The sequence below is a fragment of the Maniola hyperantus genome, chromosome 21 (genome assembly GCF_902806685.2).
Source record: "Maniola hyperantus chromosome 21, iAphHyp1.2, whole genome shotgun sequence".
Taxonomy (NCBI): Eukaryota; Metazoa; Arthropoda; class Insecta; order Lepidoptera; family Nymphalidae; genus Maniola; species Maniola hyperantus.
The window spans coordinates 1,615,907-1,633,291 of NC_048556.1; the positions used below are offsets into that span (position 1 = coordinate 1,615,907).

At 37.3% G+C, this 17,385-nt stretch overlaps 1 protein-coding gene across 10 annotated transcripts in view; it reads right to left on the bottom strand.

Annotated features, from left to right (window-relative positions):
• LOC117992427 (ensconsin-like) overlaps window positions 1-17,385 on the bottom strand; it is a 69,593-nt gene that overhangs the window by 25,932 nt on the left and 26,276 nt on the right. For 6 of the 10 annotated variants that reach the window (XM_069505885.1, XM_069505884.1, XM_069505888.1 and 3 more), the window contains 4 exons: window positions 9,050-9,252; window positions 8,199-8,237; window positions 2,046-2,140; window positions 796-816 (listed from right to left, as the gene is read on the bottom strand). In XM_069505885.1, coding sequence (XP_069361986.1) covers window positions 796-816; window positions 2,046-2,140; window positions 8,199-8,237; window positions 9,050-9,252 — 358 coding nt within the window. The remainder of the gene's footprint in view (window positions 1-795; window positions 817-2,045; window positions 2,141-8,198; window positions 8,238-9,049; window positions 9,253-17,385) is intronic. The other 4 variants (XM_034980120.2, XM_034980125.2, XM_069505887.1 and 1 more) reach the window with 3 other exon arrangements.

Below are 17,385 nucleotides of genomic sequence, written 5' to 3' on the forward strand. Positions count from 1 at the left end.
AATTAATTTTGCCAGTTTATTTCAAACAATATTCTAAGCATGTTTTTACGTTTAGGCTTTATTAAATAACTAGCTTATGCCCGCGACTTCATCCGCGTGGACTACTCAAATTTCGAACCCCTATTTTACCCCCTTAGGAGTTGAATTTTCAAAAATCGTTTCTTAGCGGATGTCTTCGTCATAATAGCTATCTACATGCCAAATTTCAGCCCGATCCGTCCATTAGTTTGAACTGTGCATTGATAGATCAGCCAGTCAGTCAGTCTCCTTTTCACCTTTTAGATTGATTTTTCCAATTAAAAATATGACTTTTTAATGCTAGCCCCTGTGCCTAGCCCCTAATACACTTTGGGTCAATTCAATACTTAATGACATGGTACTAAATTGAAAGCTTTGAACTTAAATAGTTCTTAGTCTATTTCTCTTTTACCATAATAATTATCTAAGTACTTATTTTTAACTTCGAAATTCAGGTTATAGTGCTTACACGTCGGTCCAACGACCGACAACAAAGGTATTTGGCGTTGGAAAGCCAACGTTTGTTGGCCCTTTGGTAATCCATTTACTTCGTACCATCAATACCATACCATACTTGCGCTCCTTGAATTCTATCATTAAATTATCATTAGCACCTTTTAAAATACCTAGTCTTAAAATTAATTATAGAGATTATTAATTAAAACTACGCTACCCACTCATAAATTTTTCATAACCAAATATTTGGCAAGTAGGTAGTAGCCACATTCACTCATCTCTGGTACACATATTGACAGAGTGGGTCAAATATTTACTTACATAGACTCGCGAACATAATTCCTTGGTAGCATAAAACCAGATAGAAATACATTATTATTTGCAACTAGGTTATTCCCGCGATTTTGTCCGCGTGGACTACACAAATGTCAAACCCCTATTTTACCCCCCTAAGAGGTTGAATTTTCAAAAATCGTCGTAAAGCATCGTGTGAATGGTACCTACAAGTGATTTCTCTGTAGGATGACGCAGCGGCACCGCTCAGGCGCCGTACCGCCGCCGACGCATAGCTAATAACCTTAGTTATATTAAAGGTATGATTCCAAACCACGCTGCACGCAGCAGTGCTGCCGCAACAGTGCTGTCGCGGCACTACTGGTCCCAATACAATCTCTATTATATGAGATTACATTCCGAGCTAGGCAGCAATGTAGCGGAATGCTGACCAAACCTTATAGAGGGGGCGAGTAGTGCCGCGACAGCACTGTTGCGGCAGCACTGCTGCTTGCAGTGTGGTTCGGAATCATACCTTTATATTAAATCTTTTGAAGCAAAAAAAACAGTGGTGCCTACCAATGCAGTAGTGATATCTATCTAAGGTAAAGCTAGCTTAAAGCCCCAAAGCGCGTGTTTACATAAATCATGACTATAAGTTTCACGGACACAAAAATAGAGATAGAGTAAGAAAGAGTAACGTTACATAGACTAACGTAGTTCAGATGTATGTTTTGACAAAAATACTTGTTTTTCTAACAAAATAGATTAAAATTCTCTTGCTGGTAAAAATGTCTTTATCTCCAGAGAACGACAAAGCATAGAAACCTCGTTTCTAACAATTTAACATTCTAAAATAGGGGCCACAAACTCAGGTTAAACACGTTACTCCAACCAAATAAAATAGCGTATTTCAAAACAGGCTCATGATTGGTTAGTACCTACTGTGTATCATGCAACAGTGTCGCTTTTAATGGTCGTAAAGAGACAGTTACGAAGATTTGTAGGAGCGTGCGGTAGAGTAAAATAATTATATGCACCGCCCAAGACGGTAGACATTTTATTACATTATAATGGAGCATACGTAATATTTCTATGTTTTGTAGTTCACTGGTTATCTTCTTCTATTTTATGTTCTATGGAAAGATATTAGTTTACCCACTTCTATAGCAAGTTTTATGTCAAAACATATTTTCAATTGGCTTTTTCACACGAGCTTCCTCAGTACTTTGCCAAAACATACCCTCATAAGAACGAAGTAGAGAATATAAAAAGGAGAGTGGGGATGAAACAAGTACCTTTATTATCAGTGTCGGACGAGTCGAGCTGGAGTGCGGACGCGCGTCTCGTGAGCGGCGCAGACGCGAACATCACATTCGTTGTTGATGCCGCCCTGAAATTCATAATAAATCGCTATTTATTATATTGTTATTTATTATATTAACTTTTTGGAGTTACAGTTAGTAATTATATCACACTGGCAGGTTGCATGCCCGAAATAGTTTTAATGTCAGTAATATACAGGCTTTTGTAGGAAAGTAGATAAGGAAAAGAATATTAATAAGGTATTTAAATATAAAAGCCCCTAAATAAATAAAGAAAAAAAAAAAAAAAAAAAAAAAAAAGGTCTGGTGCGACAAACAGTACAATCGTTTAAAGTAGCTACTGAACTATAAATTTTACTGGATTGCATTGGCTGGACATTGTTGTTAACCCTTAAATATGGGAGATTGATTTTTTTATTACATTTCGATTTCAAAATCAATCAATTCCAAAAAAAGCTGCAGATACACGAAATATACCTGCAATTTTTTGAATAAAAATTTAAAATTGTTATAGAATAGAAAAATCATCAAAGAGAAACTGGAACAGGTACTGAGAGTTATTTTGCACTGCCGACATAATATCTCTTTTTTTCTTATTTTGCTTTATGACTTTTCTACTTAACATAATATCTGAGGCAAAAGTCAATTCGATAATAATTATTTTGGGTTATGACGATAGGCGATAGATAAATAAAGATAAAATCTAGAAACTGATGTATTAAAAAAGATAAATTATTCATGTGTGTGTGAGATAATATACAAAGCAAAGTCAACTATTAGATTACTTGGTTAGGAAAGAACGGCACAACAACTCAATCAATTTCTACACTTTGGCGTCGATTCTCTTGTTTTCGCTAAACTAAATTTAAAGTTTCTGCATCTTTCTTTTTCAAATTGCTAAAAAAGTGCGAAGAGCGAAATTTTAGTGCGTACTATTAAAAAACAATAGACTCGCAACTGGCAGCTAAAGTCACGAGGTTTGACAATTCTAAATTAAGTTTTAAACTGTCAAATCGTGTCTGTCCTTTTCATATTACATTAGGTAGGAAGGGATGTGAATACTCTAATATTTAGTTGTGATCAGAATCGGTACCATTATTTTAATACAGTATAATCTGTACGATACTAGAATATAATTGACAAGGCAATCTTGCTGTACTTATGACAAATAAAATGTCTTATGACAAGTAAAATCATCATCATCATCGTCATGATCAACGTATCACCGGCTCACTACAAAACACGAGTCTCCTCTCAAAGTGAGAAGGGTTCTGACCATAGTCTACCACGCTGGTCATGTGCGGATTGGTAGACTTCACACACCTTTGAGAACATTATGGAAAACTTTCTGGCATGCTGGTTTCTTCACGATGTCTTCCTTCATCGCTAAAGCAAGTGATATTTAAGTAATTAAAACGTACATAACTCCGAAAATGTTAGAGGTGCATGCCCGGGATCGAACCCCCGACCTCCGATTAGAAGGCGGACGTCCTAAACTCTAGGCTATCGCCTATCACAGCTTATAATATGTTTTGGTATTACATACGTTAACATGGCAGTTTATGGTCTTTTAAGGTTTACTTAATAGTAAACTCTTGGGGTAGATTTTTTGATGGCTTTTAATTAGACCCAATAAACATAACCTATGTTTCTTAAATGTCACAGAATTTGTTTAGTTTTGGCCGTATTTGGTTCGGCAAAAACCCGGATTCACGGCCAAATAAAAAACTGAAGTTGCAACTCTCTCGCTTATGCAAAACGGTGGGTATGACGAAAGCTTATTGTAAAATTGGCCGCGTTGAATTAATCCCATTGTTTTATGTTGACAATGGCGCCATTTTGGGTATTACTAAGTGTACCGAGACTTTGCAGTTCGCTGACCTTGCACGCTTTTATTTTTAATTTTTAGGGTTCCATACCTCAAAAGAAAAATAAAAAAAACCGACCAAGTGCGAGTCAGGCTCGCGCAACGATGGTTCCGTACTACAGTCGTATTTTTTCGACATTTTGCAAGATAATTCAAAAACTATGACGCATAAAAATAAATATAAATCTGTTTTAGAATGTACAAGTAAAGACCTTTCATATGATACCCCACTTGATATTATAGTTATCTTACTTCGAAAACTTAAAATACTAATTATTAGTCCATGACCACAATTTTTTTTTTGTGTGTACATCCACAAATTATTCACGGTTTTAAGATTTTTCCCCTAATGTCTGCTATAAGACCTACCTGCCAAATTTCATGATTCTAGGTCAACGGGAAGTACCCTGTAGGTTTCTTGACAGACAGACAGACAACAAAGTGATCCTATAAGAGTTCCGTTTTTCCTTTTAAGGTACGGAACCCTAAAAGGAACCCTTTGTTGTCTATCTGTCTGTCAAGAAAACCTACCTATAGGGTGCTTTCCGATGACCTAGAATCATGAAATCTGGCAAGTAGGTAGGCCGTATAGCACACGTAAAAGGAAAAATCCGGAAACCAATGAAAATGTAGGTATTTATTAACAAATAAAATAATTATTTTAAAATTTTAACGTAAGATAACTATACCAAGTGGGGTATCATTTTATGCATAATAGTTTTTGATTTAGCGTGCAAAAAGTCGAAAAAGCACGACTGAAGCTGTAGTACGGAACCCTGGGTGCGGCCGGTTTTTAGTTTATCAATCCATACTAAATAAAAACCGGTCAAATGTGAATCGAACTCGCACTCGAAGGGTTCCGTGCCATCGTATAAAAAATAACAATTTTTTTTTTGTGACGTAAGCACAAATTCACGGTTTACGGATTTTAGCATACTCCGAATACGAGACCGACCTAGGCTATCATAGTATGACGAGTTTATGTATATATCTAAAGATTTAAATTAGATACATATAATATCACTTAATCAGATAGGTGCAACGTCATTGTGATATTGTTTAGGGTTCCGTACCTCAAAAGAAAAAAGGAACCATTATAGAATCACTTTGTTGTCTGTCTGTCCATCGTGTCTGCCAAGAAAACCTATAGAGTAGGTACTTCCCGTTGACCTATAGAATCATGAAATTTGGCAGGCAGGTAGGTCGTATAGCACAAGTAAAGGAAAAACCTGAATTTGTGGTTATATCACACAAAAAAAACAAAATGTGTTCACCAAAAATTAATTTACTAAATCACATATAAGGTAGATGGCGAAGAAGTCTATCATCAATTTTCAGTGTTCTACATAAAAGTACGGAACCCTTCGTGTGTGAGTCAGACTCGCACTTGACCGGTTTTTATACATATAGGTAAGTATTCTAGAAAGAGATTAGATAGTAAGGATCGATAATATTATTTATGGACGGAAAATTTATGTACCTAGGTATGTATTCCTTAGACCGAAAGTGACAAACTTAATAATTTACTTCTGTAAAGACTAGGTGCCTACTAGCTGATGCTAACGTCTTCATCTGCGTGGATTTAGGTTCCTAACAATAGCCATGGGAACTCTAATTCTGGGATAAAAAGTATCCTACAGCTACATCCGTCTCCAGGATTAAGCTATCTCTGCCAGTCAAAATCGGTCCAGCCGTTGATCAATGAAAATGTATGCAATAATGTACAAGCTCGTAATATTTTGAACGTAACATAAAGATGCAACTCTTCAAAATATGATGTAAGTTGTATACACACGGATTTGAAAGGTGATTACAAAACATAAAGACAGATAGATAGTCTATCTATAATCTACTAGCTGCCCCGGCGAACTTCGTACCGCCTAACAGTCGATTCAACTTTTTTAAATTTTTCTCTCCGTAAGAACCATCCTTGTACTTCAAGGAATATTATAAAAAACGAATAAGCGAAATCGGTTCAGCTGTTCCCGAGATTTGCGATCAGCAACACATTTAGCGATTCATTTTTATATATAGAGACTAGTTGATGCCCGCGACTTCATCCACATGAAGTTAGGTTGCTTTAAATTCAATGTGAACTCTTTGATTTTCCGGGATAAAAAGTATCCTATGTCCCCCCGACATGAAAGGTATCTCTGTACTAAATTTTGTCAAAATCGGTTGAACGAGTGGGCCGTGAAATGCTAGCAGACAGACAAACTTTCGCATTTATAATATTAGTATGGATATGTCCTATTTACGCATTTATAGATGCATGTCTCTATTAAAAATGTCTGTCCGGCAAAGCCGTGCCGCCAAGCGATTTAGCGTTCCGGTACGATGCCGTGTAGAAACCAAAGGGGTATGGGTTTAATAAAAACTGCCATACCCCTTCCAGGTTAGCCCGCTATCATCTATGACTGCATCATCACTTACCACCAGGTGAGATTGCAGTCAAGGGCTAACTTGTATCTGAATAAATAAATAAAAATATGTCTCTATTATCACAGAAAACATAGACCTTTTTTTTATTAAGACAAAATAAAATTTGACGACTTTCATCATAATCTAGGTAAAACCGTTAAGACAGTGCGCAAGCAAGTGTCAAGTCTACACCTACTCTATAGGTCTATCAGTTGTGCCTATTTCTGCATTAGCCGCGAATGTGGGTCGTATTAATTAGATTCACAGCTAGTAAATGCATTGGGTATGCCATGTTCTAGTGCGTATATAATATCCTGTGACTTTACAGTCTAATGAAATTTCGTGTAGAGGTTGCTTGCGTTTATTTCCTCATCTGAACACATCGCCGACCCTATCGAATTGAATAGAATAAAAATATTTTTTTATTCAATTAAACTTTTACAAGTACAGTAGAAACTCGATTATCCGGCCCTCGGTTATACGGATTCGCGATTATCGGGACTACCAACCGAAAATTGTTCGGCCAAGTGCGAGTCAGACTCGCGCACCGAGGAATCCATACTCGAGTATTTTTTCCGCCATTTTGTACCTACGATAAATCTAAAACAATGATGCATAAAAATCTGTTTTAGAATGTACAGGCAAAGCCCTTTCATATGATATCCCACTTGGTATAGTTATCTTACTTTGAAAATTTAAAATACTATTAAAGTGAACTAGCCTTGTCGCATTGTAATCAAGTCGCTCTGGTTCGTTATTGGACCTTGTTAGGTTCTTATTAGGTCTAAGGTAATAATATTTATAGTCTAAATACTTACATTACCTATTTAGTTAATTGTTAAAAATACTTATAATTATTACTTTTGGTAAGATTTCAAACACGTGCGATAAAGTGGTCCTCATCTCTTCAATCCAATTTTTTTAATGTTTTTTTATTAACCATTCTTTGAATTCATTACTCTGTTATGAATTACTCTGAGTAAGACTCCATCCGGAAAACGGAATGCAAACCTCACTATATTTCGTATTCATTTGAATATGAACCTTATGTCCAAGGCAGGAAGAGCTAAATTTAAATAAGAGAAGATAGCAATAAACTTCAGTAGGCACCTTCTCAAGAGAAGTGCAAAGTAAGCAAATGGGCACTTACAAAGTGGATCTATTTGACGTTTCTATTTACTGTTCTATATTATTATTATATCTTGAGTATCTTTTGATCTCGCGAGTCATTTTTTAACTAAAGCAAAAAGGTTTGTAAATACATATACCTACATCGAAAAAATCGAAACACTTCGCAACACCTTTCAATTTGGAAAAGTTTTGATTATAAACACTATAAATCCGGCTGTACTCACGTGTTTAGTCGACGTAAGCCCGACTAGTTTCGAACCCATCCAAATTCGAAAATAGTCGGGCTTACGCCGACTAAACACGTCGGACCTACAGTCGGATTCTTCAATATTTATAATGGAAATCACTCACGACAGTTTAAACGCTAAAAGAGTTTTGATTATTTTGATGAGAAGTAGTAACCTACAAACAACTAGGTTTAATTACCTACTTTTTAAACCAAACTATTACAATTATTACATTATTTACAAAAAGATCTAACAAAAATAAAAAAGTTGTGTAAATACATGCATTTTTGTCAAGACCATGCAATTTACAAACACAATAATCTAAAAGAAAAGGAAAAATTAATTATCAAAAAGTCTTCTTGCGATTAGTGAAAAATAAAATTAAGCAAAACTACAAAATACAGCTAAGGATCTACAAATTAGTATAATTAATAAAATAACAGAACATTACAAAAACAAAAAAACTTTGAAACTGCTTACAGTGATTCAAAAAAGTTCATCTGATCTATGGGGTTGGTACTGGGGATGGGAAAACAAAAAAATAAAATTAGTGCAAAAAAAATGTTATCCACTAGTGAATAAACCGACACCCTTACATATTGGAACATACAATATTATCAAAAAAAAAAAGTTACTTAACCATAAGGTCTTAAAAGCTTATAAAAAAGCAAATAAACAAAAATTTAAATCTCAATGAAAGCAGATGGTCAAAATAATTATTTCTTTTAAAAAAACCGTGGTAGAAAATACGATAAAAATTTTGGGAACAAAATTAGTCCAAATAAAAGCTAGCAGTATCGTATTCGTATATTTAAAACAAAAAGTAACAAAAACGTAACAAAATTTAAAAAAACTTTACGCGCTGCATCCGATCCGAATCCGTGAAAATACGTTCCAAAGTAGTCATGGAACTTACGCACTACATCCGATTTCCGTAATCAGAGTTCTCTCCGTCATTCGTGAGAGTATCTCGAATGTACCTCGGATTCCAATCTGACGTATGACGTCGCGTAGATATGTCAAAGAAGTCCACTGAATAGCTTGAATTTGGATCAGAGATCGGATTAGTGTGTAAGCAATATCCGAATTCGTTCCGGGTTCTTTATATCCGTATTTTAACGAACTCGGATCGGATGAGTGCGTAACCGCTCTTAGTCTCAAAGAAATTATTAAATAAACAAAATTTCGTGGGAAAAAATCATGGAAGAAAATATGATTAAAATTTTGGGAGCAAGACTAAGGTACTCCAAATAAAAACTAGCAGTGTTCTATTGTATTACAAAAAAAACACTCGCTAAACTTAGGAGGTACTAAATAAGGTGATTCCATACCTGCGCGCGGCCCAAAAGAATCCAGCCGAGTCTACTGGTTCGAGCAGACGAGGTGTCGACGAGCCGAACGCGAACGCAGGCCGTGGTGACGAACGAGCGGCTCGTGCTCGCTCGAGCCGCTCGGTTCGATCGCGTTCGCGCTGCAACAGCGCCTCTCGACGGGAGATCGACGCCTCCCATATTGCGCGTTTTCGTTCTTCTACCTGTAAAGATTGATAGTGAACGATAAGTCTCGTCGTCGTTTTATATCTACACTACCGATCGTTTCTAGAGCATTCCAATATAGACTGCACCATAACTTTCAGTCTACAGACATTAGTTAAATAAAAATGAACCTTAGAAAATGTATACTAACTTAACGGTGAAAACTTTACTGGCTTATCTAATAGTCTCTTGAATTAGCTTTAGTTTTTTGAATATGCTGTATGTTTACCTTTTGTGATAAAAAAAATGTATTTTTTAACCTTAAAGTAAGTTAATGAAAAACCGGTGTCTCAGGGTCCCTGCTCTTCCTCATCAGTCAGTGATTGTATTCAAGCGCCAAAGGAAACAAGAAAAATCACAAATTTACAACATTCAAAATCACCTAGCTCATAATTATGGAGGACACTAGATGATCTCTTATATGTGATTTAAATTAAAGCCATCTATTTAACATTAAGTAGTTTAATTATTAATTAAATTAATGTAGCTGTGATAGCCCAGTGGTAAGAACGTCCACCTTCTAATCGGAGGTCAGGGGTTCGATCCCGGGCACGCACCTCAAACTTTTCGGAGTTATGTGCGTTTTAAGTAATTAAAATATCACTTGATTTAACGGTGAAGGAAAACATCGTGAGGAAACCTGCATGCCTTTCAACAAAATTTTCTCAAAGGTGTGTGAAGTCTACCAATCCGCACATGGCCAGCGTGGTAGACTATGGCCAAACCCTTTTCACTCTGAGAGGATACCCGTGCACTTCAGTGAGCCGGCGATGGGTTGATCATGATGATGATGATGATGAGTTTAATTAAACTACAAAATACACAATTAATGAATACACAATACACGAGTTACTTCTATGATGGCTATGATGATGATGATGATGAGTTTAATTAAACTACAAAATACACAATTAATGAATACACAATACACGAGTTACTTCTATGATGGCTAAGTAACACGTAATATCAATTAAGTAAGTTAACCAAACAAGTTTTTATAACAAATTCCGCGAAATTCTCACAGTCCAGAAGCAGCATTAAATTATTCATAGAGTTTCAGCGCATTCGAGTTCAAGTTAATGAGCAAACAGCGAAAGACTGAAAGCCCTTAATTAAAAGAAGAAATTCTGGAAGACCTAGCCAAAATCTATTTCGCTTATGTTAAACGTCAAGATCAAAATAAATGTAATGTCAGGTCATCCAATTGCTAATAGTATGACCTTGAGTTGGAGAGAGAAGTTAGCAGGAGCTAACAAGGTCATGGGTCAACCCATTAGCATTTGGACGGCGTAATATGGGTCGTATTCATACAATTTGATCTTGACCTTAATAAGATGAAGCTGAAAATTGACATTCCCCATGATAAGATAAACAATACACGTTTTTAGGGTTCCGTACCTCAAAAGGAAAAACGGAATCCTTTATAGGATCACTTTGTTGTGTGTCTTTCTGTCTGTCTAGAGTTCTGTCAGTCGGTCTGTCAAGAAACCTACAGGGTACGTCTCGCTGACTTAGAATCATGAAATTTGGCAGGTAGGTAGGTCTTATAGCAGACATAAGGGGGAAAATCTGAAAACCGTGAATATAGGGTCACATCACACAAAAAAAAATTAAATTGTGGATGACCACAATTTAATTTGTTTTTATTTCGAACATTGAGAATACGAATTATTAGTTCATGAGAACTAATAATTAGTAATTTTAATTTTCGAACTAAGTCAAGTGGGGTATCATATGAAAGAGCTTTACCTGTGCATTCTAAAACAGATTTTTATTTATTTTTGTGCATCATAGTTTTTGAATTAGCTATCGTGCAAAATGTCGAAAAAATACAACTGTAGTACGGAACTCTCGGTGCGCGAGCCCGACTCGCACTTGGCCGGTTTTTCATACTTCCAAAGCTATTAGTAAAAGTCCAAAAAGCTTCAAGTCATCATTACTTTCTCTGTCAAGTAGAAACGGAAGTACGTAGTGTTTGATTTGTTGTATCTACTGGTACCTATATTATTGCTCATGTGTTTACAAACTCCACTCACGCGTAAAATCACTCTTAATTCATAAGCAACTTGTAGAATAGGATTCTTCGTCTGTGATATAGTTTGAATTGACACACGTTTGCTTGATATCGCTGATGAAAATATTGTTAAGGAAGAGCGGTGTCTTCTGACACAGGAGTAGTTCGCCTACTCCTAAAAGAAGGCTCCAACCTCCTACAGCTACTGTAAACTCAAGTTATTTGAAATAAATTATTTATTTATTTATTTATTTAATTGAATACCGTTCAAAACCTGTTCACATGTTAGGTTTTCATTATAAATACTATCTGTCCCGGCTTTACTCACGTGTGTAGTCGACCTTAGCCCGACTAGTTTCGAACCCATACGGGGTCCTTTTTCAAGGGAGTCACAACTGCCTCTACCTCACGTGCGTCCCGCAGTCAAAACCGCGGCGCGTGCGCGGACGGACTCCCTTGAAAAAGGACCCCGTATGGGTTCGAAACTAGTCGGGTTAACGTCGACTACACACGTGAGTAAAGCCGGGACAGATAGTATTTATAATAGAAATCACTCACGGTAGTTTAAACGCTAAAATGTTAGGTTTTATTTTTGAGACATTAGTTAGGTTTCGGAATATTACACTAAATAATCAGATAAACTTAATATTTGATTATACAAAGTCTTGATCACCGCCGCAAGGTCGCTGGGTTATCGGTTTTTTATAGGATATATTTCGGAGAGTGTGCTTAGGAACTTTTCGATCTTTTCCCCTTTCACTATTTTACCTGACGACCCTTTTATCTGACGACCTCCCTGGCGCAGTGGTGAGCGCTGTGGTCTTGGAATTTTATAATTTCTAAATTTCTGGTCTGGTCTGGTGGGAGGCTTCGGCCGTGGCTAGTTACCACCCTACCAGCAAAGCCGTGCCGCCAAGCGATTTAGCGTTCCGGTACGATGCCGTGTAGAAACCAAAGGGGTATGGGTTTAATAAAAACTGGCATACCCCTTCCATGTTAGTCCGCTATCATCTTAGACTGCATCATCACTTACCACCAGGTGAGAATGCAGTCAAGGGCTAACTTGTATCCGAGTAAAAAAAAAAAAAAAAACACCGAACCGCAAAACGTCAACCGAGTTTCCATCCTTATGTCGTCGACATTCCATCTACACGCACGAAACGTTTTGCGTCATCATTCCTCATACGCATGGCTAAGGTTTGGAATACTCTTCCACGATATGTGCTTCCTACCAATAACAACCCGGGTATCTTTAAAACAAGCGTGCATAGGCATCTTCTGGGTAAACGCGTCCCATTTTAGGCCTGATCATCACTTTCCATCAGGTGTAATTGTGGGCAAGCGTTAACTTGTCTACAGTGAATTTAAAAAAAATACAACAGATAGAGAATCATTGTTTGGCAAAATAATAAAAATAAACGGCATTTTTTGAATCTACAGTAGATGTAGTGTTTGAAAATTCTGAAGGGAATATACCTAGTTAATTTAAGCGGACGTAGCTTGTTCAAAGAACCCTTAATGGAATAAATAATGATGGGAATCAAAGAAAGTATGAAAAGGGGTCAACGATTATTATTATGGACAAAGGAAATGATAACATTGGCCTTATCGTATCGCATATCAATGACAATGATAATATACTTAGTGCAAAAAAGATTACTTTTAAAATAGACGAATACTGACAGTACAATAACTAAGTACATCCATATACTTTGAATTATCAATCCGAGAAAGTATAATATTACTAGCTGACTCGCTGACGTCGTCCGCGTGGAATTAGGTTTTTAAAAATCCCGCGAGAACTCTTTGATTTTTCCGAGATAAAAAGTAGCTTATGACACTCTCCAGGTCTTTATCTATACTCATGCAAAAAATCAAGTCAATCCGTTGCACCGTTGCGACGTGATTGAAGGACAAACCAACAAACATGAGATGATGAGTTCCCATGGGATTGTTGAAAATCTAAAACTACGCGGACGAAGTCACGGGCATCATCTAGTTCTGTATAAAGAAAAACCTTTTAATTTCAACTCTTACGAATGGGTGGTCTCATAACCCGTTATCTTACAGTTTTAGCTTTAATTAAATAAGTTGTATAACGCTTGCATTTGATTGAAACACTTTGAATTGCAAAGTATTGTGAATGTGAGGTGAACGCGGCGGTATTCGACATAAAATTTGAATATTTAAACACTTATCTATAAGAACATACATAAAACTATTGTAATCAACTCGATAATTGGCTATTTAAGGCTCGTTTAGGGGAAATAGAATTTTAATAGGACTATATTGATAAACATGAAGTTAATTCAGCGAAAGGCTCATACTAATTCAAATTAATTTTTAGTAAACGAAGCTGCGAAGTCGCCATTCCAGCACTTTGGGACCCCAACATATATCGGTTTTCTGAACTATGTGCCCTGCCCATTGCCACTTCAGCTTCACCACCCGTTGAGCTATGTCGGTTACTCTAGTTCTACGGATCTCCTCATTTCTATTTGATCACGTGAAGAAACTCCAAGCATAGCTCTCTCCATCGCCCGTTGAGTGACTCTGAGCTTTCTTATGAGGCCCATAGTTAGCGACCATGTCTAGGATCCATGTCATCACTGGCAACACGCACTGTTCGATAACTTTGATCTTCAAGCACTGAGGAAGACGCAGCGTTGGAAGACCCTCCACTAGGTGGACGGACATCAGACAAGTCTCAGGAAGCCGTTGGATTCAGGCGGCGCAAGACCGTGGCATGTGGAAGTCCCTACAAGAGGCCAGGTCCAGCAGTGGACGTCTATCGGTCGATGATGATGATGATGATGATGATAGAGCTTGAAGTACAATACAATATAACTAATCAACTAATGCGCTAATTGCAGAGACGTTTACAAGTAAATGAAACAAATAGAAAAACAACACAATCATTCTGATAAGCATCTAAACATATTTAGCCATAAATGAAATTACCAGTAACGACACTTTATATGAAGAAAACATATTACACATCGGATATATGTATACATATATTCCGCAATGTTATAAAATTGTTAAAGCATTACTAACAATGACAAGACCATGACTAACTTATAAATCATAATTGACTCAGCTTAAGTTTTTTTTTTATTCAGATACAAGTTAGCCCTTGACTGCAATCTCACCTGGTGGTAAGTGATGATGCAGTCTAAGATGATAGCGGGCTAACCTGGATGGGGTATGGCAGTTTTTATTATACCCATACCCCTTTGGTTTCTACACGGCATCGTACCGGAACGCTAAATCGCTTCGCGGCACGGCTTTGCCGGTAGGGTGGTAACTAGCCACGGCCGAAGCCTCCCACCAGACCAGACCAGAAATTTAGAAATGATAAAATTCCAAACCCCTGCCAGGAATCGAACCCGGGACCTCCCACTATTAAGACCACAGCACTCACCACTGCGCCAGAGAGGTCGTCGAAGTAGGTATATCTTAAGGCCCAAGACACGGGGCTGCTCGCGAAATTAAAATTTAATTTGGTTTTTCACAATTTGTAAACTGTTGTAAACGTTGTAAACGTTGTTGACAAAGTAGACTTATGGCATTCAAAATTAAAATTTCGCCCCTAGCAATATGATCTTCATAGGTTTATATATAAAATCTTTACTTAAAAGTGTCCAGTTTAAGAAATTATTAAAAATAATGACTAATTTGTGAGTAGCTCACGTAAAACTCATCCCTGAGCTTCACCCTCACCCTCAGCCCTGATGCTGTAAGGAATTCCATTCTTAAATAGAAGTGATCCCACGAGATTTTTAAAGAATCATGCGTTTAAATGTTTTTACGAAATTTGGTAGGGAGATATCTTGCATCTCGGGGACGGGCTACTACGGATAGACTACATTTTAGCGTTTAAACTACCGTGAGTGATTTCCATTATAAATACTATCTGACTACACTTTGTCTACTACATTTTGTCCTGGAAAATCAAAAGTTCCCACGGGATTTTTGAAAAACCTAAATTCACGTGGGCGAAGCCGCGGGTATCAGCTAGTGTTAGAATAGTTTTCTCTAGCCGGGTAGCATGGCATGTGCTCGGTCCTGAAGGAAGTCGGCCTATCGTTATTTTTGTCGCTACTCCTTCCCGCAGGAGTTAATTTTGTACATTTTTGATGCACTACAAGCACAAGAGTATTTCTGTCTCAGGCCATTAATACTCGCGCGTGCTCAGGATACTGGGAATGGTTTATTATAATTTGAAACAAAAGTTGGGAGATATGGCGCCTACTCGGTTATAAACAAACTAGCTTATTCCCGCGACTTCGTCCGCGTGGATATAGGTTTTTAAGAATCCTGTGGGAACTCTTTGATTTTCCGGGACGAATAGTTGCCTATGTCAATGTCTGGGACCCAAGCTACCTCTGTTTAGTTCTTGCATTTCACGAAGGCCACTGACTAATGCTTGTGTTTAAGTCGTATCGGTATACGTAAGGTAAGTACTAAGTACACTAAATGTGTGCGTTTGACAGCGCTTGCTCGCGACTGATTGGTCCGACATGCACGCACACTTACGCAATGACCATGTAAACGACGTTACCACAAGTAAAGTTCACTAGCCTTCGTGAATTGCAAGAACTGTACCTAATTTCATACAAATCAGTTAAACGGATGGGCCTTTAAGGATCCCGTGGGAACTCTTTGATTTTACGGGATAAAAAGTAGCCTATTTCTTTTATTTCATAAAAATCGATTAAACTGTTGCGCCGTGAAAAGCTAGCAGACAGACAGACACACTTTCGCATCCATACTAATATTATAAATGCGAAAGTGTGTCTGTCTGTCTGTCTGTCTGCTAGCTTTTTACGCCGCACCCGTTTAACCGATTTGGATGAACAGATTTGGTAAAGAGATAGCTTGCATCCCGGGGAAGGACATAGGCTACTTTTGATCCCGGAAAATCAAAGAGTTCCCACGGGATTTTTAAAAACCTATATCCACGCGCACGAAGTTGCGGGCATCAGCTACTTTATAATATAAGTATATATAGTAGTATAAACGCAAATGTCTCTAGCATTATTGTAATACCAGAGATTCCTAGCGTTCTGAAATTAGCCAATGGAGTATTCGATGCAATACAATATTCACACCAAGTGTACTGTTTTTGTTTCGAGCGTGTATTAGAGTAGTTCATTGCGATCTGACCTCATAATTGAAGTTATATAAGATGACCCGGTCATGTACGGACGACCTATACGAATAGCCTAATAGGTACAGTGTTTCCCAAACATTGTTCTGCCATGGCCCGGTAATTTTCACATTGCCCCTCCGTGACCCACTTAACACTTCCCAAGCTGGTTTCATTAGGTACCCCGGCGAACTTCGTACCGCCTAACAGTCGATTCTTTTTCAGGAATTTTTTAAAATTTTTCTCTCCGTAAGAACCATCCCCGTGCCGTACTTCAAGGAATATTATGGAAAAAAAGTTAGCGAAATCGGTTCAGCTGTTCAGCTGTGTGAGATTTGCGATCAGCAACAAATTCAGCGATTCATTTTTATATAAAGAGATAATATTATCGAAATTTGGTAATATTTTTAAAACAATGCGGGAATGTTGCGACCCGGGATTTTATTTTGATGGCCCGGTACTGGGTCGCGACCCGGCAAATGGGAAACGCTGGCCTAATAGAATAGACTCAAGAAATAGATTTAGTAGATGAAGAATACCTAATACGTGATTCTATGAACACGATGAAGTCTGAAGTCTGTAAAATAGTTGGCAAATGATACTTGTTAATATTCGGTCATCCCCGAAAACAAACTCAAACTCAAGTTATTTATTCAGAATTGGTAAAATTTTACGCTTCCTGATTGTCATAAATTTTTATTTGTAAGTTGATATGATATAGTTGTGATAATTAATACGCACTTAAAACTAAAGCTACGAGGGTTCCAAACGCGCCCAGGTTCGAGAAGAGCCGACAACAAACTCAGCCGGGTTTTCTTTTACTATCACCACTTTATCAAATCACTTAGAACACAAAGCTGTTAAGCAACTCATTCCCAAGCTTTCTTATCATTCAAATAATCCTTTGTAATAGGATTTTTCAATAAGTTTACGTTTTATGAAAACTTTGAACTTGTTGATGGGCAT